We start from the raw sequence: 26023 nt of genomic DNA, 5'->3' as shown, positions 1-26023 counted from the left end.
GCCACTGATTTCCCACTCATTCCGGGACTTACTACCTCCATATTTCTTCCTTGCTATCGTGTTCCTGTGTGAAGAAGTGGAAGGGTCCCATCGATTTGCCAGGCAGGCAGACCTGGGTTGAAAACCCAGACCAGCTAGTTATTACTATGTGGCCTTGGGCAAGGATTTTTATTTCTTACCTCTGAGCCTCAACGTCCACCTTAACCTCTTAGCCTCTACATCTGTAAAATTTGACCCCAGGGGGACATTAACGTACGGATATGTCATGAAGTTGTTGCAAGGATTAATGACAATATTGTGATATGCCCGGCATGTAGTGGGTGCTCAGTAGACAGACGAGCCTCCGTGCTTCCTTTCAGATCCCTGTATTGTCAACCCCCTTGGCCCAGTTCCACCCCTCTGGGCCCCACCTTCTAGATCAGTTACCCCACCACCCCGAAATCTCCCCCACCCCACCCCAGGGTGTGTCACTTCCTCCTCTGCAGCCTCCCAGATCAGTACACAAAGGCCGCCGCGGCTGGAGGAAGGGCTGCTTTGCACGCACCTGTGAGTACCAGGGCACCAGCCCTCCAGCCTCCTCTCCTTACTAGCCCAGCCCCCACCCCTGCTCCCAATCTCCCGGGAAGAGGACGCTGGGCTCTGATCCCAAGACACCCAGGGTTCAGGTGAGACTCAAGAAAGGCTCTGAAGTCCTTTCTGCATTCCTGAGATCCTCATCCCTGTTCCCTCCAGCTTCTCAAGCTCTCCCTCCCCGCCCCCCCGCCCCCCCCCCCCCGTACCCTCCTCACCTCTCTCTCCTGCATGTGTTTCCCAAAAGTGGGCCTGGAGGGAGGCAAAGAAGGAAGGGGATGTATGATGCTATCATCTGGGTGCCTGCCATGTGCCAAGGGTTATGTCATGGTAGGGCTCTCCCAAGAGGACTCCCCAGCTGCTATCTCTGCTGCCTAGTGCCTGGTGCTCAGCTCAGATCTGCCAGTGGCACCTTGGCTATGGTGGCAGCGTGGCTGCCAAGACTGTGGCAGCGTGGCTCGGTTCTCTTCCCTCCTTGGGACACTGAGTGGGCAGCAGAGGATTCCACTTGATTTGGAAGATCGGGATAGGTTGGGAAAATGCTCTGTTTCTCAGGTGCTGAAGGGGGTGTTAGGGTGTTGGAGTCAGGATAGAGCCCAGGAAAAGGGAACAACCACGGGGGGGAAAGAAGACCGACTGAAGAGGACCCATCAAGGGAAGAGAAAGGGGATTAGGTGGAGCCCACTGGAACTGGAAGGGAGAAGGCACGGCTTTTGATGATGATGGTGCCTGGGTTGGAGGCGAGGAAAGTGGCAAACAGACCGAGTCCCGACCTGTCTTCATCCCTGTTCATTGTGTGACTGTGGGCAAGTCACTTATCACTCTGGGATTCAGGTTTCCATTTGTAAGAGGGGATTGAGTTAGACAGCTCTGCCTTCCTTTGGTTAGGATAGGAGAGGAAAAGGAAGTAAAACAAAGAACTGTAAAGACGCGGAGAAGAGAAACGCAGCAGAGGGATGTCATCAAACTTTTGAACAGGAGGGTGGTGGGGGAGAGAGAAGGAGACAGAGAGAATTAACAAGTGGCAGGCCATGTATCCCCAAGTAAGAAATGAGGGGGACAATTGGGAGAAGAGGGTGGGGGAACGCTGTCCAGAGAGTCCCAGGGGCTCCCTTTAGGGGACATGAGTGGGCTTGAGGTCTCTGGTTTGTCTTATCCTGGGGGCCCCACCTGTGACAGATGAGTCAAAACTGGGCTTTGTGCTACAGCATCTCAGGCCTCCTCGACCACAGGCGTGCAGAGCAAGCGGGGCTGAGGTTACAGTGAGGCTGAGCCTGAACCGGCCTCGCATGGGGGTGGAGGTTCCAAGACATATATATACTACACCTAAGGTCCCAAATGGTGCACAGTGGGGAGCAGGACAGCTGAGGTCACCCCACCCCTTCCCCAGTCTGAATCTAAGCCCAGGCTGGGGCGGATGCAGACGTTTTGGGACAAGGAGTTAGTTGGCCTTTCTCATACACACACCGCCAATGGGAATATAAACTGGCATAGATGCGAAGGCGGTTGCGTCAGCAATCACTCGCCAGCATTACAAATGATGCCAATTTATTGACCCTACAAATCCTCTTCCCAGGATTTATCTTCCGGATTCACTTGCACACATGTGAAATGATAAATGCATGGGTTTTCACTGCAATAGTTTTATTTATTCATTTTGAGAGGGGGCAGAAGGCAGAGAGAGAAAGAGAATCCCAAGCAGGCTCAGCAGAGACAGCACAGAACCCAGTGCAGGTCTCGAATCCACAAACTGTGAGATCACAACCTGAGCGGAAACCAAAAGTCAGATGCTTAACAGACTGAGCCATCCAGGCGCCCCCAGCATTATTTTTAACAGTGAGTAATTAGAAACAATTTAAATCCCATTGAGAGACTAACTGGGATATGATACATCCATGCCACGGAAATGTATACCGCTGTGAAAATGAACAAGGAAGTTCTTTATTTTCTTGAGTAGCAGGATCTCCAAGAAAAGCAATTAAAAGAAAAAAAGGGGCACCTAGGTGACTCAAGTCAGTTAAATGTCTCGATTTCGGCTGAGGCCATGATCTTACGGTTCATGGACTCGAGCCCCGCATCGGGCTCTGCGATGACAGCATGGAGCCTGCTTGGGATTCTCTCTCTCCCTCGTCTCTCTGCCCCTTCCCTGCTTGTACTCTCTCTCTCTCAAAATTAATTAAAAAAAAAAAAATTAAAAAAATCTTTTAAAAAAAGAAAAAAGGGGGACAAACCCGCATGTATTCTAGAATTGTGATTGTAGACTTCTGTCATGTGATTCTACCATTTGGAGAGTATATATTTTCACATTAGTTTGTGTATGCATAAAACAATCTCTAGAAGGATTATCAGCAACAAAAGATAACTTAAAATGACGGTTATTCATTTAGGGTGAGGTGTGGAAATGGGAGGAGGAGGATGGGTATGGGAGATTTCTCACTATCTCAATGTTTTGATTTTTGATAAGATAAAACACACATAAAATTGATCACTTAACCCATTTTTTAAGTGTACAGTTCAGTGGCTTTAAGTACATTTATGATGTTGTGCGACCATCACCACCATCTAGTTCTGGAACTTTTTCTTCACTCCAAAAGAAGACTGCCCATCAAGAAGTTATTCCTCATCCTCCCCTCCCTCCCCAACCCCTGGCATCCACTTTCTGCCTCTGTGGATTTGGGGAATCAGAATTCTTCACATGAACGGCATCCGACAAGATGTGGTCTTTTGTGACTGGTTTCGTTCACTTAGCCTAGTGTTTTCAAGGTCATCGATGTTGTAGCCTGAATCAGCACTTCGCTCCTTTTTAGGGCCAAATAATGCTTCACCGTATGGATGGATCACATTTTGTTTAGCTATTCATCAGTTGATGGACATTTGCGCTGTTTCTACCTTTAGGCCACTGTGAATAACACTGCTTTGAACAGTCACGTCCCAGTTTTTGTTTTAACTTACTGAGGAATTATCAAATTGTTCCCCACAGTGCCGTGCCACCAGCAACGTATGATGGTTCCATTTTCTCCACATCCTCACCAACACTTATTTTCTGTTTTATTTTATTTTATTTTATTTTATTCTAGCCATTCTTCTGGGTGTGTGGTGGTATTTCACTGTGGTATTTGATTTGCATTTCCTTGATGACTAATGGTGTTGAGCATCTTTTTATGTGCTTGTTGGTTATTTGTCTATCTTCTTCAAAGAAATGTCTATTTAAATCCTTTGCTGTTCAAAAACTGGGTGGTTTGCCTTTTTGTTGTCAAGTTGTAAGAGTTCTCTATATATTCTGGATACTTATCAGATACATGATTTGCAAATATTTCCTCCCTTTCCGTAGCCTGTCTTTTCATTTCATAGTGCTCTTTGATGCACAAGAGTTTTATGTTTTTATGAAGTCCAGTTTATCTATTTTTTTCTTTTGTTGCTTGCGCTTTTGATGTCATAGCTAGGAATCCACTGTCAAGGCCAAGATCACAAAGATTTACCCTGACATTTTCTTCTAAGAGTTTATAGTTCGAGGGCTTACAGTTAGGCCTTTGATCCATTTTCACTTAATTTTTGTATATGTTGTGAGGTAGGGATTGAACTTGATTCTTTTACATGTGGATATCTAGTTATCCCAGTACCATTTGTTGGAGACTGTTCTCTCTCCATCAAATAATTTGGCACCCTTGCTGAAAATCGATTGGCTATAAATGGATGGATTTATTTCTGGACTCTCCATTCTATTTCACTGATCTATATGCCTATCTTTATGCCAGTATCACGTTGTCTTGATTACTATAGCTTTCTAGTGAGTTTTGCAAGTGAGAAGTGAGAGTCCTCCCATTTCATTCTTTTTCAAGATTGTTTTATTTTTTTTTAATGCTTATTTATTTTGAGGAGGGGGAGGGGCACAGAGAGAGGGAGACACAACCAAAGCAGGCTCCAGGCTCTGAGTTGTCAGCACAGAGCCCGACCTGGGGCTTGAACTTATAAACTCCGAGATCATGACCTGAGCCAAAGTTGGACGCCTAACCAACTGAGCCACCCAGACACCCCACAATTCCATATAATTGAATCAATCCATATAATGGATCCGTATAGGATCAGCTTTCCCACCTCTAAAAAAAAGGCCATTGTGATTTAACTTTTTGAGTTTTGAAGCATGGTTATGGATTGCCTATTCAAAATTTTAATTACTACATTTTTTTAATTAATATGTTTTTTAAAATCAGAAATTTGCCTAGAGGTCATTCCAGGAATTACCCTGCCACAGGCTCTTTCTCCAGTCTATATTTGCTTTGTGCAAAGGACAGGAAAAAGAAAATTTTGCCAACCATGGCCTGCCTTCCTCCGTTATGCCAGACTTTTAGAAAGTTTTCTTATGGTCTAATTTTCATTCCTCTTGCTACCATGTCGGCTACCCTTTCCTGCTTCTTTCACACACTTCTTCATCAGCTCCAGCCTTCCTTCCTCTCATTCCTATTCCCCGACCTTCCTCCTTTATTTAGAATCCTTGACCCTCTTCCTGTACTTAGAATCCAAGATTATGAAAGCTGCAAGGACTGCCAGATTATTTATTCAACTCTCTCTCTTTACAGATGTGGAAACTAAGGCCCAGAGAAAAAGTCTGACTTGCCATACAGCCAGTGAGGGACTGAAGCAGGACCAGAACCCGGTCTGTTTCCTGTTCGGTTCTGATTCCACTGTGGCTTGCAATCTTGGTGAATAGACCTGGGCGGATGTAGACCTTAGTGCTTCCAGGCCTAGTCCCCAGACTCTTGTTAGGCCATTTTGCCCACGTTGGCCCTAGGGAAGTCTGCACACAGGAGGGACAGGGTTTGTCTGAGGCTCCTACCCAGGCCTGGGACCTGCCCCTTCCCAACATTTTGAAGAAACTGCTGAATCCACAGGGGGAAGTGCAACTATGAAGGGAGATAAAGATTTGGGGTAGAGGTTTTTTATTTTTTTTCTTGAGTAAGCTCTACACCCAAGGTTGGGTTTGAACTCATGACCCTAAGAACAAGACTCGCGCTCTACCGACTAAGCCAGCCAGACACCCCTGGGGTAGAGTTTTGAGAGTGACAACCACAGACTTACTTTATTTTATTTTGTATTTTTTATTCTTTTTTTATTTTTTACACTTATTTACTTTAAAAAAAAATTTTTTTTCCCAACGTTTATTTATTTTTGGGACAGAGAGAGACAGAGCATGAACGGGCGAGGGGCAGAGAGAGAGGGAGACACAGAATCGGAAAGAGGCTCCAGGCTCTGAGCCATCAGCCCAGAGCCTGACGTGGGGCTCGAACTCACGGACCGCGAGATCGTGACCTGGCTGAAGTCGGACGCTTAACCGACTGCGCCACCCAGGCGCCCCTACATTTATTTACTTTTTGAGAGACATAGAGAGACAGAGCACAAGTTGCGGAGGGCAGAAAGAGAAGGAGACACAGAATCTGAAGCAGGCTCCGAGCTGTCAGCCCAGAGCCCGATGCAGGGCTCGAACTCACAAACCGGAAGATCACGACCTGAGCCGAAGTCGGATGCTTAACCGACTGAGCCACCCAGGCGCCCCTTGACTTACTTTATTTTATTAAAAAATGTTTATTTATTTTTGAGAGAGAGAGAGCAAGTGGGGGAAGGGCAGAGAGGGGGACAGAGGATCCTAAGCAGGCTCCGCGCTGACAGCAGCAAGTCTGATGTGGGGCTAGAACTCACAAACCCTGAGATTATGACCTGAACCTAAGTCGGACACTCAACCCACTGAGCCACCCAGGTGCCCCAACCACAGACTAATTTTAGAGGACTGAGAACCTGGAGGTCCTCCCTAAGGACCCATGTGTCCCCCTTTGTATCGTATTGCAGGCCATGGTGGCTTTGTCAATGGTCCTTGTTTTCCTGCTGGCTCTGAGCCGAGGTGCGAGTGAATTGGATGCCAAGATCTCATCCCCACAGAAGGTCACAGAACGGGGGGATCCTGATCTGTCCCTGCCGGGGTCCTGCCAGCCGGCCCCCACCTGCCAGAAATGCATCCTCTCACACCCAAGTTGTGCCTGGTGCAAGCAACTGGTAAAGATGGCTCTGTGGCCTTTGAACCCTGTGTATGTGTATGTGCAGAACGGAGATAGGTTTGTGACTGTGTGGTTTTCCGGGTGCTCTCTGCAGTCCTGTGCGTGACTGAGTTTGTGCACATAGGACTCCTGTGCGTGGTTGTGTGTGTGTGCATACTCAAGCATGCAAGTTTCCTGTGTGTATATGTTTGTGTACCTGTGCGTTTGTGTATATATGGAAAAGACTTGTAACCATAAATTTGGAGGAAGTGTGTCTGTGCTGGAACTCATGCTTGTGTACAGGGAGAGGGACCTGTGGTACGTGTATACATGTGAAGAAGTGCGTTTGTCAGCCTGGGCAGCCATAACAAAACTGGGTGGCTTAAGCAACAGGAATTTATTTCTCATTGTTCTGGAGGCTGGGAGTCCAAGATCAACATGCCAGCCAATTTGGTTTCTGGTGACAACCTTCTTCTTGGCTTGCAGGCAGGCTGTAGACAAGCTCTCTGCTACCTCTTCTTACAAGGGCATTAATCCCATCATGAGGGTTCTACCCTCATGATCTCATCTAACCCTAATTTCTTCCCAAAGGCTCCATCTCCAAATGCCATCACACTGGGGGTTAGTTTTTAGCAGAAAGTATGTGACTGGGTTTCTGAGTCTATGTTGGGGGTGTGTGTACCTCATAATGTTCCTAAGGTATGTAGCAGCCTGTGGCTGGGGGAGTAGAAGGGAAGGAGTTAGAGGTGTGTACACCTTGCGGGAAAGGCTTGATCTGCCTAAGTGGCCAGGAAGGATGCTGGGGAGCAGGTGTCTCCCTGGCTGGTCAAACAAGGCTGTTCTTTGCTTTATGCCTTAAAGAGACAGGGCTCATGGAGTGACAGAGCATGGCAGGTAACTGAGTTGGGGGCGAGGGTGAGAACAGAACTGTCTCCCTCAAAGGAAGAGGGAGAGTTAGATGAGAGATGAGGGCAAACTCACCAGAAGGAGAAGGTACAGCCACAGTGGCTGAGCAGAGGCTGAGCCAGCCCAGGAATCTGGGAGGACCGGAAGAGGAGACTCAGAGTCAGCAGGAGGCAGAGAGCAGAGGTACCAGGCAGGGGCTTTGGGGACAGTCAGATATGTGTCTGCATCCTTCAATCTTTGGACCTGAGTCTGGCACCAGGGCCAGTTGAGAAGCCATTGTAACTATTTCCTTCCTCTGCCACTTCCCAGCCAGTCCCAGGGGTGCCAGCCAACTGGGGGGAGGGGGTGTCTCCTCTTCTGTCCCTGTCCGTCCCCTTCCCAGGAATTTAGCCTAGGTCTCAGCCTGACCCCCTTCCAGTTTGGGCCTAAGCATGCAGGGGAGGTTGGACTAGGAGGCCAGGCTCCTCTTTTTCTTGTGGTAGTGAGGTCCCTGAGATCTCAACAGGAAGTCTGTGGCCCTAGGGGGAGGAGAAAGGTAGGTGGCTAGGGAAAGGGGGTTGTCTAGATAAGGTGGGGGCTGGTGGGGTGCTAGAGGAAGCGGGCTCTGACAAAGACAGGACGAGGTGGCTGTTGGGGGAACGGGGAAGGGAGGGCATCCTAAGGGCTCAGGGAACTGACCGCGAGGGGAGGGTTAGGAGCGGCCGGCATCCCGGGGGTGGGGGGGGGGGGAGGTGGGGGAGAGGTGGTCTGGGAACAGGGGTGGGGGGTGTGTGGAGGACTAGAGTCCCCGACGCGCCTCCCCTTGGGCGCAGAACTTCACCGCGTCGGGGGTGGCGGAGGCGCGGCGCTGCGGCCAGCGACAGGAGCTGCTGGCCCAGGGCTGCCCCCCGGGGGAGCTGGAGGAGCCCCGCGGCTGGCAGGAGGTGCTGCAGGACCAGCCGCTCGGCCAGGGCGATCGCGGCGAGGGGGCCACCCAGCTGGCGCCGCAAAAGGTCCGGGTCACGCTGCGGCCGGGTGAGTCAGGGGGCGGCGGGCTGGGCTGGAGGTGCGGGCTGAGATTCGATGGCGCTCGCTGACCCGCGCCATCCCCCACCCCGCTTCCCCAGGGGAGCCCCAGCAGCTCCGGGTGCGCTTCCTCCGGGCAGAGGGCTACCCCGTCGACCTGTACTACCTTATGGACCTGAGCTACTCCATGAAGGACGACCTGGAGCGCGTGCGCCAGCTCGGACAAGACCTGCTGGCGCGGCTGCAGGAGGTCACCCACTCAGTGCGCATCGGTGAGCTCGGCCTCTACCTGCAAAAGCCGCTTCTGCCTCTGCCAGCGTCCTGGGCGCACAGGGGCCCTGCCTGCCCTCTCCCGGTTTTTAACAGACTTGGCCAGGCCCCGGGTTTCTGGCGTCTCTCTCCCAGAACATCCACCTTCTAGGACAGAACTGGAGGGGATATAAGAGACTACGGGTGGGGGTGACGGAGGCCCAGAGTCTGGCCAGACCGCGTTCAGACAGCTCCCAGGGGTCATACAGCGCACTCTGGACCTGCCAACCCAGATACTGCCCTGATGCCACTTTCTCAGCCCTGTCTGTGTCTCTAGGAAAAGGTCTAAATGTCCCTGTCCCTGGCTGCGGCTTCCACACTCACATCTGCCCTATTCAAGATCCCCTCCTTTGCCTCATGCTGCTACTACACCCTACACCCTCTCCTTCTTCCTCGGGAGAGAGAGATCCTGTCTGACCCTCCCCTCATCCTCCTCTTAATCTCCTCCATCCCCCACTGCCCTGAGTCAGTGGCCTAAACCCTTTGTCCCTGCCAGGTACTCAGTCCCTGTGCTCTAGGAGCACCTGCTCTCGTGATCTCCTCTGCTCCTCTCTGACTGTCCCCCTCACCCCCCCCACTTCCCATGGACCTTTGCCTTCTGAGTCCTCAGCAGCAGACCTTCCACCCTGCTGCTGGCCAGTGACTTTGGGCACAACCTTCGTGATTCTCCCCCCCCCCCCCCCCAGGCTTTGGCTCCTTCGTGGACAAAACGGTGCTGCCCTTTGTGAGCACAGTGCCCTCCAAACTTATCCACCCTTGCCCTACCCGGCTGGAGCGCTGCCAGCCTCCCTTCAGCTTTCGCCACGTGTTGTCCCTGACCTCGGATGCTAAGGCCTTCGAGCGGGAGGTGGGACGCCAGAGCGTGTCTGGCAACCTGGACTCGCCTGAAGGTGGCTTTGATGCCATTCTGCAGGCTGCGCTCTGCCAGGTGAGGAGGCAGGGAGGGGATCTGAGTCTGAAGAACGCTTTGGGGCCAAGACTGCCACCTAGGGTCGTGCAGTGCCTGGTTCTGGGGGTGCCCTTTGTACCATAGTCACTGGAGTTTGCATATTTATTTTAATAATTTCCTGGTGGATTGGAGTAAAACATCTTGAGGAAGAGGCATGTTTTTCTAATTCATAAGAAGGCCTCCGCTAGCAGCAGCCCTGTCTGGGGGATTGGGGGGAAGCAGGGAGCTGGAGATGGGGGGGTGGGATGGCGGAGGCGGGGGCTGGGTATGGAGATAGACAGTGACTCAGAATGAGGCTGGCAAATCCTTGGCTCATGGAGCCCAGGTGCACAGCCTACCTCCACCCCCACCCCGATTCCAGGAGCAGATTGGCTGGAGAAATGTGTCCCGACTGCTGGTGTTCACTTCAGATGACACATTCCACACAGCTGGGGATGGGAAGTTGGGTGGCATTTTCATGCCCAGCGACGGGCACTGCCACTTGGACAGTAATGGCCTCTATAGTCGCAGCCCAGAGTTTGTGAGTCCCCACCCTTGCTCCACCCCTCCCCATCCGAGCCACACCTCCTCTACTCCCAGACCCCCCTCTCCCCAGCCTCGTTGTCCTTACCAGTGACCACCCTGCCATCTTTCCCACCAGCTCCTCGCTCCATGTGCCCCCACTGCTCAGACAGAACCCTGTGCCACCCCACTCCCTAGCCCCTTCTGCCTTCCCGAGCCTCCAGGGTTCCTCTAGCTGGTGGAGCCCTGGTTCCTGGATTTCCTGGGCTGAGGGCACCTTGGATGTTATGGGGGAGACCTGTGGTGCTCACCTTTCCCCGCTCCCTGCCCAGGACTACCCCTCTGTGGGTCAGGTAGCCCAGGCCCTCTCTGCAGCAAACATCCAGCCCATCTTTGCCGTCACCAGTGCCACACTGCCTGTCTACCAGGTGAGAGCTGGCTGAATGCCAGACCTTCCCACTTCAAGCCTTTCTCAACTTCCTCAAAGACCCCATTCTCCACCCCCCCCCCAATATGCCCTCCTTCCAGACCCGCAGAAGCCCATTTCCCTAGAGCTGTGACCCACCATTTCCCTGGACTCCTCTTAACTCAGGAGCTGAGTAAGCTGATTCCTAAGTCCGCAGTTGGGGAGTTGAGTGAGGACTCCAGCAACGTGGTACAGCTCATCATGGACGCCTATAATGTGAGGGGCTGGGACCGGGGGAGCATGGAGAGGGCGGGCACTGGGAAGGGGCCTCAGGTGGTGGGCAGCAGAATTATCAGGGACTGATCACTTTTAGCAACTACCTACGGTTTGCCTGTGGCTGTCATTCCTAGTTCATCTGCTCAATCTTACATTCTCAAATCTGAAGCGTCTGGTTTGGGCCGAGCACGGAGCCCTGCACTGGGCAAGGAAGGGAAGGAACACTCACTGAGCTTGTCTTTCATGCCAACCACTGTCTTAAGTGCACATACTGTTTGCCATCTCATTTAACTCTACTAAACCCCTGGTTGCTATTATCATCCCTATTTCATAGGTGGGGATACAGACACAGGTCCCTGAATGACTTGCCCGAGGTCACATAGTTAATGGACGGAAGGGCTGGCATTCGTGCCCCAGTCAATCTGTACAGAAGGAATGTGACATCTAGAGCCTACTTTCACTAAGCTTACAAATAATTCAGAGATATTCTTCACAGGAACCATAGAGTTTTACAGGTAGAGGGAACCACAAAGATTCTTAAGTGCTTCTTGGGTTTAGGTCCTATCTCTAACCATGCTCTAGGCTTCTTAGGACAGGGACCACCATGTCCTAAGCCCATGGTGAGAAAATTTGAGACGGTACCAAATTTCCCAGGGCAAACTCGATTTAAAGACTCTGCCTTTTATGCACACAGGTTATGTGTCACCATTTGGGGTTTGAGAAGCAGCCACTGCACATTGACAGGCCCCCCCGCCCCAGTGGGGCCCTTGCTGCAGCCGCACTAAAATGCTAACCGAGAGGCCTCTAACTCCTGTGTGATGCACCCAAAGTTCTCACAGTGCCCTTCCTGCAGAAATACCTCTTGACTGGGCAGAATGCAAGGGGTCCCCAAGGCAGGCTGGGGCAGGTCATGGCAGAATTTGGAAAGGCTGGAGAGGACACGAGGTGGGGTTTGGAGTCCTGCCTTCACGTGGTTACTTGCTCTCTTCCACAGAGCCTATCATCCACTGTGACCCTTGAACACTCTCCACTCCCTCCTGGGGTCCACATCTCTTATGAATCTCAGTGTGGGGGTCCTGAGGAGAGGGAGCGTGAGGCTGGGGACCGGGGCCAGTGCAACGAGGTCCGAATCAACCAGATGGTAAGAGCCAGCCGAGATAGGCAGAAGGAAGGAAGTGGGGGTGGGGGGTGGGAAATTGAAGCAGGCAGGAAAAGATGGGGGGTAGACACAGAACAATGCAAAAGCGTGGGGTAGTTCTCCATCCATCCCTTCTAAAAGGCTTTAATGAGCAGCTTCCTCCAGCAGGTTTCTACGAGATGGGTGTTAGCATGGGCTTATCCCTTAATTTCCTAAGGAATAGGTTTCTGGATGATCAATGGGTTTGGTGTGGTGTGCACGTGTGGGTGCAGGATCTCAAAGCTGATTTCTGCCCGCACTGTCCTTAGGTGAATTTTTTGGTTACTATCCAAGCTACTCACTGCCTCTCAGAGCCCCATCTTCTGAGGCTCCGAGCCCTTGGCTTCTCAGAGGAGCTGACCGTGGAGTTGCACACACTGTGTGACTGTAACTGCAGTGACACCCAGCCCCGGGCTCCCCACTGCAGTGATGGCCAGGGGCTGCTGCAATGTGGGGTGTGCAGGTGAGGATTCCTGCTTCCTTTCACCCATGTGACTGTCCACACATGACCAGCCCCGGTATCCCTCCTCTGCCTTCTGTCCTCCCACTGGCCATCTCCAGACCTCTTTTGCCAGACGTCCCAAGACTCCATCCTGATTTTCATGTGCAGCTTCCCAGATGTGCCAAGACCCTCCCCTCCCCCCAAACTCCCTCTGCTCTCTTGCTCCTTGGTGCTCAACTATACACCGGCATCCGTTCAGCCACTCATCTCTCTCCAGTTCTTTTGAGAGCTTAGGTTTAGAGGATCCTGGGAAAGAGGTCAAGGGATGGTCAAACTCTCTGACCCACCTTTCCCTCCTCTGGCTCTGCCTTCCCCTCCCAGCTGTAACTCTGGCCGTCTGGGTCGACTCTGTGAATGCTCTGAGGCTGAACTGTCCTCCCCAGATCTGGAATCTGGGTGCCGGGCCCCCAACGGGACAGGGCCCTTGTGCAGCGGGAAGGGACGGTGTCAGTGTGGACGCTGCACCTGCAGTGGACAGAGCTCCGGGCCCCTGTGCGAGTGTGATGATGCCAGCTGTGAACGACATGAGGGCATCCTCTGTGGAGGTACCTGCAGACTTTGGGGGAAGGGTGGGGTCAGAGTGGCTCCCAGGATATTTCGGCTCTGGGAACATCATGGCACTAAGGGCAAGTATCAGACTTTGGTGTAGGAGTTGCAGCTATCTGGCACACTTGAGAGGGAATTGGACGCACAGAACACTTCAGCTCTAGGCATCCCGTGGTGGCATGTGATGTCCTTTGTGTGTGAGGAGTATGGCTGTCACCCTGAGCGTGATTCTGTCCCAGGCTTTGGCCGCTGCCTTTGTGGAACGTGTCACTGTCATGCCAATCGCACGGGCAGAGCGTGTGAGTGCAGTGGGGACACGGACAGCTGTGTCAGTCCTGAGGGAGTGCTCTGCAGTGGGCATGGACGCTGCACGTGCAACCGCTGCCAGTGCCTGGATGGCTACTACGGTGCCCTGTGTGAGCAGTGCCCAGGCTGCAAGACGTCATGCGAGAGACACAGGTGAGGCCTCCCGTCTTGCAACTTGGGAACAGGGGCATGGCGGGGGTCGCTGAGCCACTCCCACCTGCCCACCTCTTTCTGCCGTGTGGTGTGGGGAGCACAGCTGCCCAGCTGGTAACTTCTTGGTGTCCACTGGACAGGGACTGTGCAGAGTGTGGGGCCTTTGGGACCGGTCCCCTGGCTACCAATTGCAGTATCGCTTGTGCTGATGCCAACGTGACCCTGGTTTTGGACCCTATCCCGGATGACGGCTGGTGCAAAGAGAGGACCTTGGACAACCAGCTGTTCTTCTTCCTGGTGGAGGAGGAAGCCAGAGGCAGGGTCATACTGAGAGTGAGAGCCCAAGAGAGTAAGTGGGCAGAGATGGCTGCGGACGTGCCAGAGGGAGCCCCGGAAGTTTGATGGGTGGGGCTTCAGAACTCTGGGCTTGGGCAGGTGAAGATAATGGAAAACCAGGTAGGGTTTGAAGCAGAGCAGCGAGTCCAGGCAAAAGCAGAGGTGATGGACCAAGTGGACAAAGCTAAGGCCCTGGGCACCACAGAGATAACCTCGGACCCTGCTGGGTTCCCTTTGTTTTCAATGACAAGCAGGGCTAGGGAAGCTGGACACATTGTGGGCAACCGTTGATCAACCCCTATGCCCCAGCCCCCAGAAGTCTGTGTTTTCTTCCCCACAGGAGTAAATCACACCCTGGCCATCGTGCTGGGCTGCGTGGGGGGCATCGTGGCAGTGGGACTGGGGCTGGTCCTGGCTTACCGGCTTTCTGTGGAAATCTATGATCGCCAAGAATATAACCGCTTTGAGAAGGAGCGGCAGCAGCTCAACTGGAAGCAGGTAGGGAGACTGCGTCCTACCCCACTGGGCTGGGTTTTGCTTGCTTTCCCTGGTTAAGACCTCTGGTCTCTGCTTCCCTGCCCCACCCCCAACCTGGACTCCTCCAACCTAGGTCATCCCCTTCACTTTGGTCTGTGCGTCCTCTGCCCCCACCCCTCTGCTAACTTCCATCAGCTCTGGGGGTGCTGCTCAAGTTCCAGGCTGGCCTCTTAGGACTAGGTAAAGGAGCAGTCGGGAGGTTTTTCCTCATTTCCCATTTTCTTCCTCAGGACAGCAATCCTCTCTACAGAAGTGCCATCACGACCACGGTCAATCCCCGCTTTCAGGAGGCAAGGAGTCCCTTTCTCTGAAGGGGGAAGAGGCACACTCATCCCAGGACTCTTCTTTTTCTCAACAGCCCGGTAGGGCAGTGCTGAGGAATGGTCACCACCTACTTCCTTCTCAGAGTGACAGTCGAGGGCGGCCTCCCACTGCAACCTTGCTTCCCTACCTCACAAGGAGTGTGGGCTTAGTTCCCCCGCTCCCTGTATACAATAAAGAGTCTGACCTCAGAGCACAGCTGTCATCTTGCTTCACCCAAGGCCAAAGCAGGCTGTGGAGCCTGGGCCTCGGGAAAACTTGCTCATTCCTCCTCCTGCCACCTTAGGGTGGGGAGAGGTCCTCTAACCTGGTGTGCAGGAGATTCAGTATGTGGCTGCCTGGGAAGTGGCTGGTCAGGGTGGGCTAGTGAATCCTCCGGTCATGCATTTGCAGGAGGACTACAGAACCACACTTGGGAGAAACACAGCTGGTACTTGACCTTATTTCGTTCTGCTGTGCATGTTTTTTCTCTTATTCAGAAGTGATATCCTGTTTTCACTTCTACTTGTTGCTCCTGTGGAGTTTTACATGGTGGTTTCTCGGATGCAGGACATCTGGGGTGGTTATATTGGGGGGAAAAAAGGATAACCACTTTGGCCCCAAAGAAAAGGTTTCCCAAAAAAGAGATAGTATGTAGAAAAGCCCCATTTTCTTTTTATTTAAATATCCTAAATATATCACGAAGGAACATACACTGCACTTTAATGGTAAAAAGATACAAGTTTATAACATCTTATAAAAACTACCATTTAAAAGTGATCTTGTTCATTTGATATTCCCCTCCCCCAATAGCAAAATAAGTATATTAAAAAAAAAAAAAAAGGGCGGGGGGGGGGTAGGGAGGGAAGGTGGGAGGGAAAGAGGAAGAGTAGGAGGGATTGTTAAGATAAAAGCCCCAGGACTGCAGCAGAGGCAAAGAGCATCTGGGGAGAGGGTTAGAAGTTGTGGCGGGACCCCATGTCTCATTTAACCCTCCAATGTCAAGCCATGGGGCACAATCAGTAGCTAAGTGATGAAAGGCTGTAGGGGAGTGGACGGAGAAGAGATGGGTACAGGGCAGGGCTAGTAGGGCCTGGTACAATGGCCCACCTGGAACGGGTGCTACTCTCTTTCCCAGGTCCCCAAATTCCATGTCCTGGTCTCTGAGAGCCTGCCCTATCTCCCTTTCCCTTCACTCCACACACACCTGAGGCATCTGTCCAGTGCTAGGCCCCACCAGCTAAGGAGGGCTGGGGTGTTGGGCCCAGGAGCCTCTGCAAGCGCTCTTAGGCTGTGGTTTCCCTGGGGTGTAAGTGGGGCTCCTGGACCCTCGGGGGGGGGGGGGGCTGAATCACTCCTTTTCACCTCTTTGCTCCTCTCTCCTCACACATCACTGGCCCCAGATCCTCAACACCTGGACAACTGAATGAACCACCTGCTCCTGAGTTTCCCCCACACCCAATCCTTGGCAGGGGTGCTTCTGGTATGGTTCTTCACACATCTGCTCACACATTCCCTCTCTCCCACCCACCCAGGCAAAAGGCTGAGGCTGTGGGGGGCCAGGGCACCTTCTGACCTAAGCACACGTCCATACACGTAGGCGCATAGGTCACTCCTGGGACTCTAGCCACCCACACCCCAACTCTACACAGATTAGCTGCAAGTGACAGTGAACAAAGCCTCCTATTTTCAAAAGTGCTCATGGGACAACTGTTTTCTGAATGTAGCCTCCTTCTGAGAATACACTGCCAGATGTGAATGATCAACTCTGGCCCCAGCAGAGCCCTCTAACAGGAAAGGGGCTCACTCACACACAGGAAGATACCCCGCTTGCAGGGACAACAGGGCAGCTCCAAGGACCGAGGTCTAGGTTCTATCAAATGGAAGTGCCGGCATAAAGCTAGAAGAGCACAGGTGGCAAACACATTCCCTAGTGTCTCTCCCAAAGGATCTCAGGTGCCATCAGGGAAAATCTGAAAGGTGCCACACCTTTCTTTTTCCCTGGAATCCTCACATTTCAGAGGTATGGACGCCCCCCGCCCTCCCCCCACCCCCCCGCCCCAATCTCCTCCTGATTAGGTAACAGCTAGGAATTTTCTGCTGCTGTTCCCTACATTTTGGAGGAAATGAAATCACACTTCCTGGAGTTGCCATCTCAGATCCCCACTGACACCTTGGTCAGGTTCACCAAGCATCCAGGATTACGCCATGATTACTCCCCCAACAGGTCAGGGCAGGCCACAGTGGGGGTCAATCAACCCCCTGAACCTTCCATAGCAGGAAGAGGGTTTCTTATTTCACTTTAGAAAATTCATGTTCACAAGCTCTGGCTTGGGTTAAACACCCTAACCAGCCTGTTAAATCAATCTAAAAAACTCCCTCCAAAACAAAGCCCTTCAGTCCCCTAAACTGAGTTCCTCAGCTCTTGCTGGGACCCCAAGCACCCTTCATGGTGGTGGTGGTGGGGGCTGCTTTATGCTCATCCTCCCCTGAGTTGAGGGCCAGAAAAGGGTTTGGCTCAATAATATGCCATCTCCAAGCATACAAACACAAGCACACATGTGAATGAACACACTCATGCACACGTGCGCGCGCACACACACATACACCCCTGATCACTTTTTTGGGGGCAGATAAGGTGGTGGTGTTGGGGCAGAGAGGAGCAAAGAATACAGTTAACAATAAAACCCACAAAAGGTTTCCTCCTCAGTCCTTTCTCTGCAGCACCTCCCTCCCCTGCATTCTTTGTTGGGTAGGGATGGCCATTAAGAAGGAAGCCAAGATCTTGTTCTTTGGGACCAAAAGCCACACCCCTATCTCCTTTACCTGAATACAGTGATAGGACTGGGCAGGGAAAGCAGCTCACACTGCTCAACAGTCATGTTAGGGGACACCAAACTCCTTTGTTTCTTGAACAGTTGTTGCCCAACTTGGGACTAGTCTCGGGTTGTTCCTAAGAGGGCACAAGGAGAGAGAGCCCACTTTGATATCCATGACTACCTGCTCGACACCTTTGTCTGGCTCAGGAGTCAATGGCAGCGAGGTAGCCACAAACTATGTCCAAGATCGAGTGCCCAAAAGGGGCACGAAAGGGCTTCATGGGCCACTCTCACCCAAGTTTCCTCCAAAAGGCACTTGAGCTGACCCCATTAGGTACCAGTGTGGCCTGGGCCATTACATCAGCCCTGGGCACAATTCTTGCTCTTTCCCGAAGGAAATCAGAGGTACCTGTCCACTCCAGTTGGACCCAGCCCTCGTCTGCTCCTCCCACCATTCTTCCTTCTGTCCCTACAGTGTATAAGGAGGCCAAAGTAAGCTCAGCTGCCATCCCTGATCCTACTCTCCTTCAAACAGGAGGTGAGATGCAGGGCTGCGGAACACTGAGGATCAACTGCAACTAAAAACTCAGTTTTGGGGAGGGCTGGACCAGCCATAGTCCCTGCTTTGACCAGGGCTCTATGCTTCCATATTACCTTTATCCACAGTGTACCTGCTAAAATTGCTTTTGAATAAACAAAAACAAGAATAGAACAAACAAACAAATCCCTCTCCCCAATCCTTTCCATTTCAGCTGCCAGCTGGAGTCCAAGGTTGTGGGAGCCACACCAGTCTTGGTCCTGTACCTTGAGTCCCCACCTATAACCTCAGCCAAGGGTCCAGGGACTAGCTTCCCTACCCAGGAATGCTGTAGGAACTTCCCCGAGATACTCATAGTCTCAGATTATTTACAGAGCTGAGGCTCTGAGGCTGCTGTCCCCTGATGCACTCTTCTGGTCTCCTGGGTCCACTCCTCCAGGAGGGGGACAGGTACAGACGGGGTGGTGGTGGGACCATCAGACCAGAGGGGGTACGCTCTTCGGTAAATTCTTCTGATCACTCCCACCACCCAGGGCCCCTTGCGCCTATAGAGAAAACTGCCCGTCGGAAGTCTTGGACTGGCACCCTTGGCACATCCGTTTGTGTCTGAGTAATCGATCTGTCCGAGAAAAACACTGAGAAGAAAGGAAGGATTAAGTGCTTGAGAGGAGAAACTCAGCTACCTGTTGGCTAGTTGTCTTCCCCACACGGGAGGCACAGGTCCCATTCCATATGCCCTCAGCATGTACACAGAAGGCAGGAGCACACAGTGGTTAAGAACACAAGCTCTGAAGTCTGAATCCTGGCTCTACCAATTAGTAGCTGTGCAACCTTGGACATGGTATCTAACAGTACTTAATTGGTACATTCATCTGCAATGGGACTAAAAGTACCTACTCACAGAATGGCTGCTTTATTCATCCAATATTTATTGAATGTCTGTCTCAAGGCAGGTACAGTTCTTGGGGCTGAGGATAGAGTAGAGAACCAGAGGGGCAAATTCTCTGCCTCATGGAGTTTTTATTCTAGTATTTTGAGATTCAGTTTAAGAGGGTGGAGCAAAGCAACCAGGAAATGTTAGCTGTTATCATTTCTCATGTTTTGTTCTTGTCTTGTTTTGGTCCAAGCTCTTACATTCTCATCAGATCACATATGACCCCGAGGGCAGAGATTGTATTTCTCCTTCCAGGAGCACCAGCTCCAAAGTTGGACTGAATCTTGGCTCTACCCTTGATCTGCTATATCCTTAGGAAACTTAACCTCTTTAAATCTCAATTTCCCCACATGTGACATGACAGGAACACAGCTAGTTTATGGAGTTAACATGAAGATTAAATAAAATAATCTATGTCAAATATGCTCTCACAGTGCCTGGCACAAAATAAGTCCTCAAGAAATGCTGCTATTGTTATTACAATTATTCTTATGGCCCCTCCCTACAATCAGCAGTAAGGCCAGAGAGATACACCTCCCACTGAGGTACTAATTCTATCATGGCCAGGAATACTAGATGGTCCCTTGTTGGGCAGGGGATGGGAACTGGCCCTGGTTCTTGGTGAAGGCAAAATCCACGTGTGGGGTGGATGGATGACATGTGAGCTTACCTGATGACACCGTTCACACTGGTAGGGCTTTTCGCCACTGTGCACACGCTTGTGACGCTCCAGGTGGTATTTCTGGATGAAGCGCATATCACATATATCACACTCAAATGGCTTCTCACCTGGCCCAGGTGGAGAGAGAAATTAATATAAGGAGGTACACATGGCAGGGATTTCATTTCAGGTATTTTTCCCGAAATTTTAAATTTCAGCAATGTGCAGACACCTAATGGGAAAGGTCCTCAAAGCTGCTGTTCTCAGTGACACTAGATTGTAACAGAGCCATGTGATTTCTCTAGCTCACTCACTCACCTTCCTCCTCTATTTCTAATACCCAGCCTTTAAAACAAACCCAACAAGAGCTATACACACACACACAATACAAACCATAGACTATTCTCCTCTGAAAATACGAGCAAAAGACTTACCAGTATGAATTAGGATGTGCCTCTTGAGGTGGTAACTGCTCCTAAAGGCTCCAAAGCAGTGTTCACAAATAAAATTTTTGGGAATCTTTACTTGAAAAGAACCATTTTGTTCCACTACCACCACCTGGGGGCAACAATCAGGCATGTCATAAGGCTATCCCTCTGCCTCCTTTTTGCCTCCATTCTAATCTGGGTCAATTTCCAGTTGCCAGACAAAGTAATCTTTCTGATGTTGTCATCTCCCACACTGCTTACTAAGAGACCCTCTGAGGAAGAAGGTGGGTGTGGGTAAGCTGTCTGCCCCCATCAAACTCAACACTCTGAATGTCTACCTGCCTCTTTGGCACAGGATCCCATGCTTCCCTGATCCTCCTTCCCTCACGAAGGATGTTCCAGAGAGGGCAGACATCAAATACCAAAGTGACCTATGGATGAAATCTGAGTGACACACTCACTGGCTATTAAGTGACCAAAACATCTAGGGAAAGTTTCAGGTTGAACCACAGAGGGAAGAAGAGGAGGATTACCCCATTACAAAACAGTACCAATTTGGGGATTACCCCATTACCTGCCTTTTTAACAGTCTTCTTTGAATGAGAGGCCTCAGCCAAGCTGTCATCATCTTTGCGACTACGGGACTTATCGCTGTCTTTTCGGTGGCCCTTTGAAAACAAATCAAATCTAAACTCACAGTCTATCTTAGAACACAAGACAGGAAAACAAACTTGTCTGCTTTCAGACAAGTTATAAACGAGAATAACCACCTGCCCCAAAGGTTTAGAGAACGTACCCATCCATTTCCTCTGCAAGTACTATGGTGTTAAGGGTTGTAGGTATAGAAAAGACCTTCCTTAGCTCTCTAAAATACGCATATTCATTCATTCCCCAGCTGGATCCTTTTTTCCCCAGTTCCCTAAACAGAAGCACCAAGGAATCAAAACTCGACATCTCCTGGCAGAGAGCTTGGGCCATCCAATCCCCAGGTGCCACAACGGACTCAAATGCTGTACCTGACTCGAGCACCTCAGCACATCAGGGCTACCTGCCCGTTCTCCATTCTCGGCCTGCTTGCTGGCAATCTGGCTCAGCATCATCTTCTTGCTGGCTGCAGTGGGAACCAAACTCACACCTGCTAGGCCTTCACAAGCCAGGAGACTTGCCTAAGTTGAAAGGAGATGAGGTGTCAGGTCACCTGGCAGGGCAGGGCAAAAACACGCTGCCATCTTCTATAGAACTACCTTTTCCACCCAGCCACAAACAAAGTGCTTCTCTAGGGAGTGTCCCTCTTACTGCGAAACTCTGCTTCCTTCAAGAGTCCTCCCTAACTCACCTCACCAGGAACAAGTTACTTATTTTGTCATTCATCAGCATTGAGGTATACATCAAGTGAATAACCAAGTATTATCAACACTTTTGGCATTAATAGAGTGCTAGGTATAGCGTGTGGTGTGTCTGCGTGTTACTAGGTTTTCTAGGCCTTGTGAATGGGCATGAGTGTCTGCCCTGCTGACTCACTGAAAGGGGAGATTTCTAGCAGACCTTGTCTCCTTCCTCTCTCAACAGCAGCCTCAGAGCCCACTTACGATTGGCAGACCTCACTGGTGCCACATATATATTCTATCAGGTTCTACAAACATGTTTATCAGTAAAATTAGGTCATTTCTCCCTTTGGATTTTAAACTCCCTATGTGCCATCAATTGTAAGAGATATAAAAATTAAATCACTTGGAAGGATTTTAGGATTGAATTATCACTTTCTCGTGACTCCCACAGTCATTTATCTGTGTGCATATCCATATATTTTCACATCCTCTGTTCTATATACACTTTAGACAATACTTAAACAAAGGATGATTAAGAAAATTTCCTTTTTATGGCTACCTTCTTCCAACTGACTTAGTCTAGCCAGCACTACAGAATTTACTCTTTTTACTGAAGAAATACCTTTTTTGGGGGGGGTGGTGAGGGGGAAGAAACACTTCAAAAAAATAGTTGGTCAGCAAACTTCCACAAGTGACTTATTACAAAAATTCCTCTTAGAAATTCCTTTTAGGGGCACCTGGGTGGTTCAGTTGGTTGAGCATCCGACTTCAGCTCGGGTCATGATCTCACCAGTCCCAAGTTCGAGCCTCATATCAGGCTCTGTGCTGATAGTTCAGAGCCTGGAGCCTGTTTTGGATTCTGTGTCTCCTTCTCTCTCTCTGCCCCTCCCCAGCTTGTGCTCTTTCTCTCTCTCCAAAATAAATAAACATTAAAAAAAGAAAGAAAGAAAGAAATTCCTTTTAGTATATCCTAGGATCCCTTCTCTCTCCTTCAAGGGCTTTGGATAGAAAAGTCTACAGGTGAAAAGCTTAGCTCTGCCATTTACACTGTACAATCTTGGGCAAATTACTCTACCTCTTTGGGCCTCAGTTTCCTTAAATGCAAAATGTTTATGAGAGTGTCTACTCTCACATGGTTGATGGGAATGAAACTAAGGTATAAATGTCTAGCAGGGCCCAGTTAGTGATTAGTGAAAGGCAGTGTTCTCAGAACAAGAGTGAACATGATGCTGTGAAGTGGGTTGCAAACAAAGAAAGAAGAAACTGAAGGGCTCCTAATCTGCATGGAAAGGAGGAAGCTATGCATGCAGCTGGAAGGAAGCCAATTATACTGTAATCAGGCTGCCATCCTGGTGAGACTGGTAGGGGAGGGTCCCTGGAAGAAAGCTGGGAGCAGCTCTGGGGGTGCCTGCACATGGCTTTGCTATCCAGACTTACAACAACCTATTACATCATCCTGTCTCTCCAATCCATCCTGTACCCTCACAGTGACAATTACTTTCTAAATACACTGACCTGACATCACTCTGCTACTTAACATTCTTCAGAGAGTTCCCATTCCTTACAGAATAAAGTCTAATTCCTTAGCAAGGCATAAAAAGCCCTGGGATTATACTCTTACTTCTCTAGGAAACAACTCCCTCACCCTAACTTTTCCCTCTAGCATTACCTATCCTATCCCCCTCACCCATTTGAATCTTTTCTTCCTTAACCAGCAAACCCTGTAGTACTCCTAACCTCATCGCATTCTCCCATGCCTCTAGGCCTCTGCCCATTCAGTTCTCCTTATCTGACTGCCCTGTTCTGCTTGTCTACCTAGGAAAATCCTCTGTATCCTTCAAGCTCCATCCACTTTTTTCCATCCAGGCAGAGGTACCCTTCTCTCCTCTGCAGTGTACATACCTCTATTATTGCACGTTCCTTCAATCAACAGATTCATTGATTGCTAGCCAACCACCATGCAAGGTATTGTGAATATAAAGATAAATAATAGACTGTTTCTTCATTTCCCGCCCCCCGCCCCACCCCGACTAGCCTGGAAGCTTGCTGGGGACAGGGACAATCTTATTCATCTTTGTATCCCCAGCACAATGCCTTGCATGTAACAGGAGTTCAATTAATTCCTGTTGAAAAAAAAAAACAAATGAAGCATTCACCAGACTGTTCACTCCCTCATGCCCCTCAGCACTTAATGTACCAAGTGTAAGCTGAGTAGTTGTTTTGCAACGTCCCATCAGTGCCTGTGATGCAGAATAGCCTACCTCCTTCATTTGACTGGAAGCTCCCTGAAGGCAGGGGCTGTGGCCTGTCTCCTTTCCTTCCTCTAGATCTCCCCCTGGTGCTTAATACAGAGCTTGGCTCACTGGGTTGGTCAATATGTTGACTAGGACAGCATTCAAGAGTGAAACTGCAAACACGCTTCCCAGTGATCTTGAAGGAGGAGGATTCTATAGCTTTTTACCTGAGCCATGCTGATTTCTCACTTATGCAACCCAAAAGTTCAGGAGTTTCTCAATCCACCTTTCCTAAGACACTGTTGTTTGAAGAACTGTCACCAAATCACTGTAACAACTCCTTCATGTCCCTTCAGTCCTGCTGCCATATTGAATTGCCTTTGTCTTCAGACAGAGCTTAGTGTCCTCCAAGGGGAAGATGGATGTTCCAAGAATCCCTGGACTCTGCCTGGATCCTGCCTATGGTCTGAAGAAAAAGCTTGCCAGTCTTGATTTTCCAACTGAATCCTCTCGTTGAAGTTCACGATCTGTTTCAGAAACCTGAAACCAGAAAGGAAATGGGGCTGTTAGGTGCAACATTCTCAGGCCATACGACCTGTGGTAGGTTGAACTTTTTTTTTTTTTTTTTTTGCTGGGCGCTCTCCGTGAACCTCAGAAAGAGGACATTAGTCAAGCAGAGTTTTCTTTCTAGGTCAGGAGTAGAAACTGGTCTCCTGGGCAAAGAGGAGCTGCCAACAGGAGTAAAAGTAATTGGGGCCTCTCATAGAGGAGCCGCAACGGGCCAACTGCTTGGATTTGCCATCTTAGGAATAGAAGGGGGCGGAGGCCCCTCGGGGCTTTTGTGCCCAGTGGGCCGGCCCGCGCTCGCACTCTATTAAGGAGACCAGAACTGGGGTAGAGGACAGCTCGAGGGCTATCGCTGGACGCTTGAGCGGCAGGCAGCAACCGGACTGGCAGTGCGCGCCGGGCCGGCCCACACGTGCGCGTTCTCCGATTCCGCCCGAAGGTACGGAAACTCGCTGCGGAGGTGGAAGGCAGGCAGGCAGGCGGACGGACGCCGGCGCTGCGCGTTCCCTCCCTCCTCCTCCTCCAGCCTGCCAGCCAGCCACCCAGCCGCAGCGCCCCACCGCAAGAAGCCGGAGGAGAGCGCCGAGGAGCGCGCGAGGTGCGTGCTCGCGCCCGCGTCCCCGCCAAGCAAGCCCCCTCCGCCGGGCCGGCGACGCGGCCGGACTGGCGGGCTGGGGGGGGGGGGGGTGCGGTACGCGCGCGCGCGCGGCCCCTTCCCCTCTCCGGCCCCCCTCCCTTCGCCACGCGCCCCTCCTCCCTTCCCCTCCCCCTTCCCGCGCGGCGCCCCACGGCCTGCGAGCTGCTGAGGCGCTGCCGCCGGCCCGGACGACGCTGCGCTCCCTGAGGCGTGCTTCTACCTGCCAGGCGCGGCCTCTCGCAGTCTCCCCCGCCGCGCGGCGCCTCCTCCAGGTCCCAGCGCACCGTGCCAACCCCGTGGCCGTCGCTGCCCTGCCGGGACCGAGGCAAGTTTACAAACACCAACCCGGGGCCCGTTTCCCCGGAAGTACTTCCCCCTCCCCCTCGTCCTCTTAGCCGAGCCGCAATATCCACTTCCGGGCTCGGAGCCTGGACCGGCGGGAGCAGCCAGAAAGGGGGTGAGGCTGAGGACGCTGGGAGGGGGGGTGCAGCTGGTGAGTGGGCGGTGCCGGCGCGCGGAAGGACGGGAAGAGGGAAGACCGGCTGTACGGCGCGTGCGCCATGGTACGGGCGCGCCTCGGCGGCCATCTTGGCTGAGGGCAGGAACGAAGACCGTGAAGTGACGTTCTCCGGGAGCTGTTTGATGGGTTCTGCTAGGTGGGCTGGTTAAGTAGGGCTCCTTGAAAAAGCGCCATCAGTCTCCCTTCTTCGCGGACGTTTTCCGTGTCGCTTCTCAGCCTGGAGCCCCAAATAGAGCCTGAATAGTTTGTACCCAGCCTTTTCACGTAACTCGGCCGAGATCCTCTTTATCTGAGTTTTCTATCAGGCCCAGCTCCGAGGTCCTCTTATCTGAGTTTTCTATCAGGCCCAGCTGTGCAGATTTGGGGGGCGCCCAGTCAGCTGGGAGAAGAGTTAACTTTGCACGGGTCTGCCGTGTACACACACCGCGCACCCCGAGGCCAGTCTTGTTACCTTATACCGCTTATTTCTTCATTCCAGACTTTCCAGCTTCTGACATTAGTCTCCTCGCCTGGAGGAAGAAGCCATAGGACTTCCCTCAGTAGACTAGTTTC

At 51.3% G+C, this 26023-nt stretch overlaps 3 protein-coding genes across 5 annotated transcripts in view; 2 read left to right on the top strand and 1 right to left on the bottom strand.

Moving 5' to 3' along the window:
• The first annotated feature begins 480 nt into the window (after positions 1-480).
• On the top strand, positions 481-15019 carry ITGB7 (integrin subunit beta 7). Its single transcript, XM_043564045.1, has 16 exons — positions 481-665; positions 5148-5224; positions 6412-6615; positions 8315-8516; positions 8609-8779; positions 9503-9744; positions 10127-10285; positions 10599-10694; positions 10859-10948; positions 11943-12089; positions 12395-12588; positions 12949-13172; positions 13413-13632; positions 13773-13981; positions 14309-14466; positions 14736-15019. The coding sequence occupies exons 3-16, from the start codon at positions 6415-6417 to the stop codon at positions 14814-14816; spliced, it is 2394 nt and encodes a 797-aa protein (XP_043419980.1). The 5' UTR covers positions 481-665; positions 5148-5224; positions 6412-6414; the 3' UTR covers positions 14817-15019.
• Positions 15020-15460: 441 nt separating this feature from the next.
• Positions 15461-25283, bottom strand: ZNF740 (zinc finger protein 740). Of its 2 annotated transcripts, XM_043564055.1 has the most exons (7): positions 25172-25283; positions 23975-24287; positions 21202-21351; positions 20764-20853; positions 20192-20315; positions 19767-19885; positions 15461-18797 (listed from the first exon to the last, which is right to left on the bottom strand). In XM_043564055.1, the coding sequence occupies exons 2-7, from the start codon at positions 23981-23983 to the stop codon at positions 18708-18710; spliced, it is 582 nt and encodes a 193-aa protein (XP_043419990.1). In that variant the 5' UTR covers positions 23984-24287; positions 25172-25283; the 3' UTR covers positions 15461-18707. The 2 variants fall into 2 exon arrangements, with proteins under 2 accessions (XP_043419990.1, XP_043419992.1); XM_043564057.1 differs by lacking the exons at positions 23975-24287; positions 25172-25283 and adding an exon at positions 23775-23968.
• Positions 24586-26023, top strand: part of CSAD (cysteine sulfinic acid decarboxylase) — a 31134-nt gene continuing 29696 nt past the window's right edge. Inside the window, exon 1 of one of the 2 annotated variants that reach the window (XM_043564049.1) lies at positions 24586-24912. The gene's annotated coding sequence lies outside the window, so the exon portion shown is untranslated. Of the gene's footprint in view, positions 24913-25184; positions 25277-26023 lie in introns of those variants that run through there. The other variant, XM_043564048.1, reaches the window with a different exon arrangement.

The sequence above is a fragment of the Prionailurus bengalensis genome, chromosome B4 (genome assembly GCF_016509475.1).
Source record: "Prionailurus bengalensis isolate Pbe53 chromosome B4, Fcat_Pben_1.1_paternal_pri, whole genome shotgun sequence".
Classification (NCBI taxonomy): domain Eukaryota; kingdom Metazoa; phylum Chordata; class Mammalia; order Carnivora; family Felidae; genus Prionailurus; species Prionailurus bengalensis.
The sequence above is the reverse complement of the archived record's forward strand: the minus strand, read 5'-3'. Positions and strand labels throughout refer to the sequence as shown.

Excerpts from the sequence above, each read along its gene's own strand:
- ITGB7 (XM_043564045.1), top strand. The coding sequence starts at position 6,415 with ATGGTGGCTTTGTCAATGGTCCTTGTTTTCCTGCTGGCTCTGAGCCGA. Across the intron at positions 10,286-10,598 it reads ATAGTCGCAGCCCAGAGTTT|GACTACCCCTCTGTGGGTCA; the intron begins GTGAGTCCCCAC and ends CTCCCTGCCCAG. Across the intron at positions 13,173-13,412 it reads TGAGGGCATCCTCTGTGGAG|GCTTTGGCCGCTGCCTTTGT; the intron begins GTACCTGCAGAC and ends ATTCTGTCCCAG.
- ZNF740 (XM_043564055.1), bottom strand. Across the intron at positions 19,886-20,191 it reads GCACATCCTAATTCATACTG|GTGAGAAGCCATTTGAGTGT; the intron begins GTAAGTCTTTTG and ends CACCTGGGCCAG. Across the intron at positions 18,798-19,766 it reads AGTGTGAACGGTGTCATCAG|TGTTTTTCTCGGACAGATCG; the intron begins GTAAGCTCACAT and ends CTTTCTTCTCAG.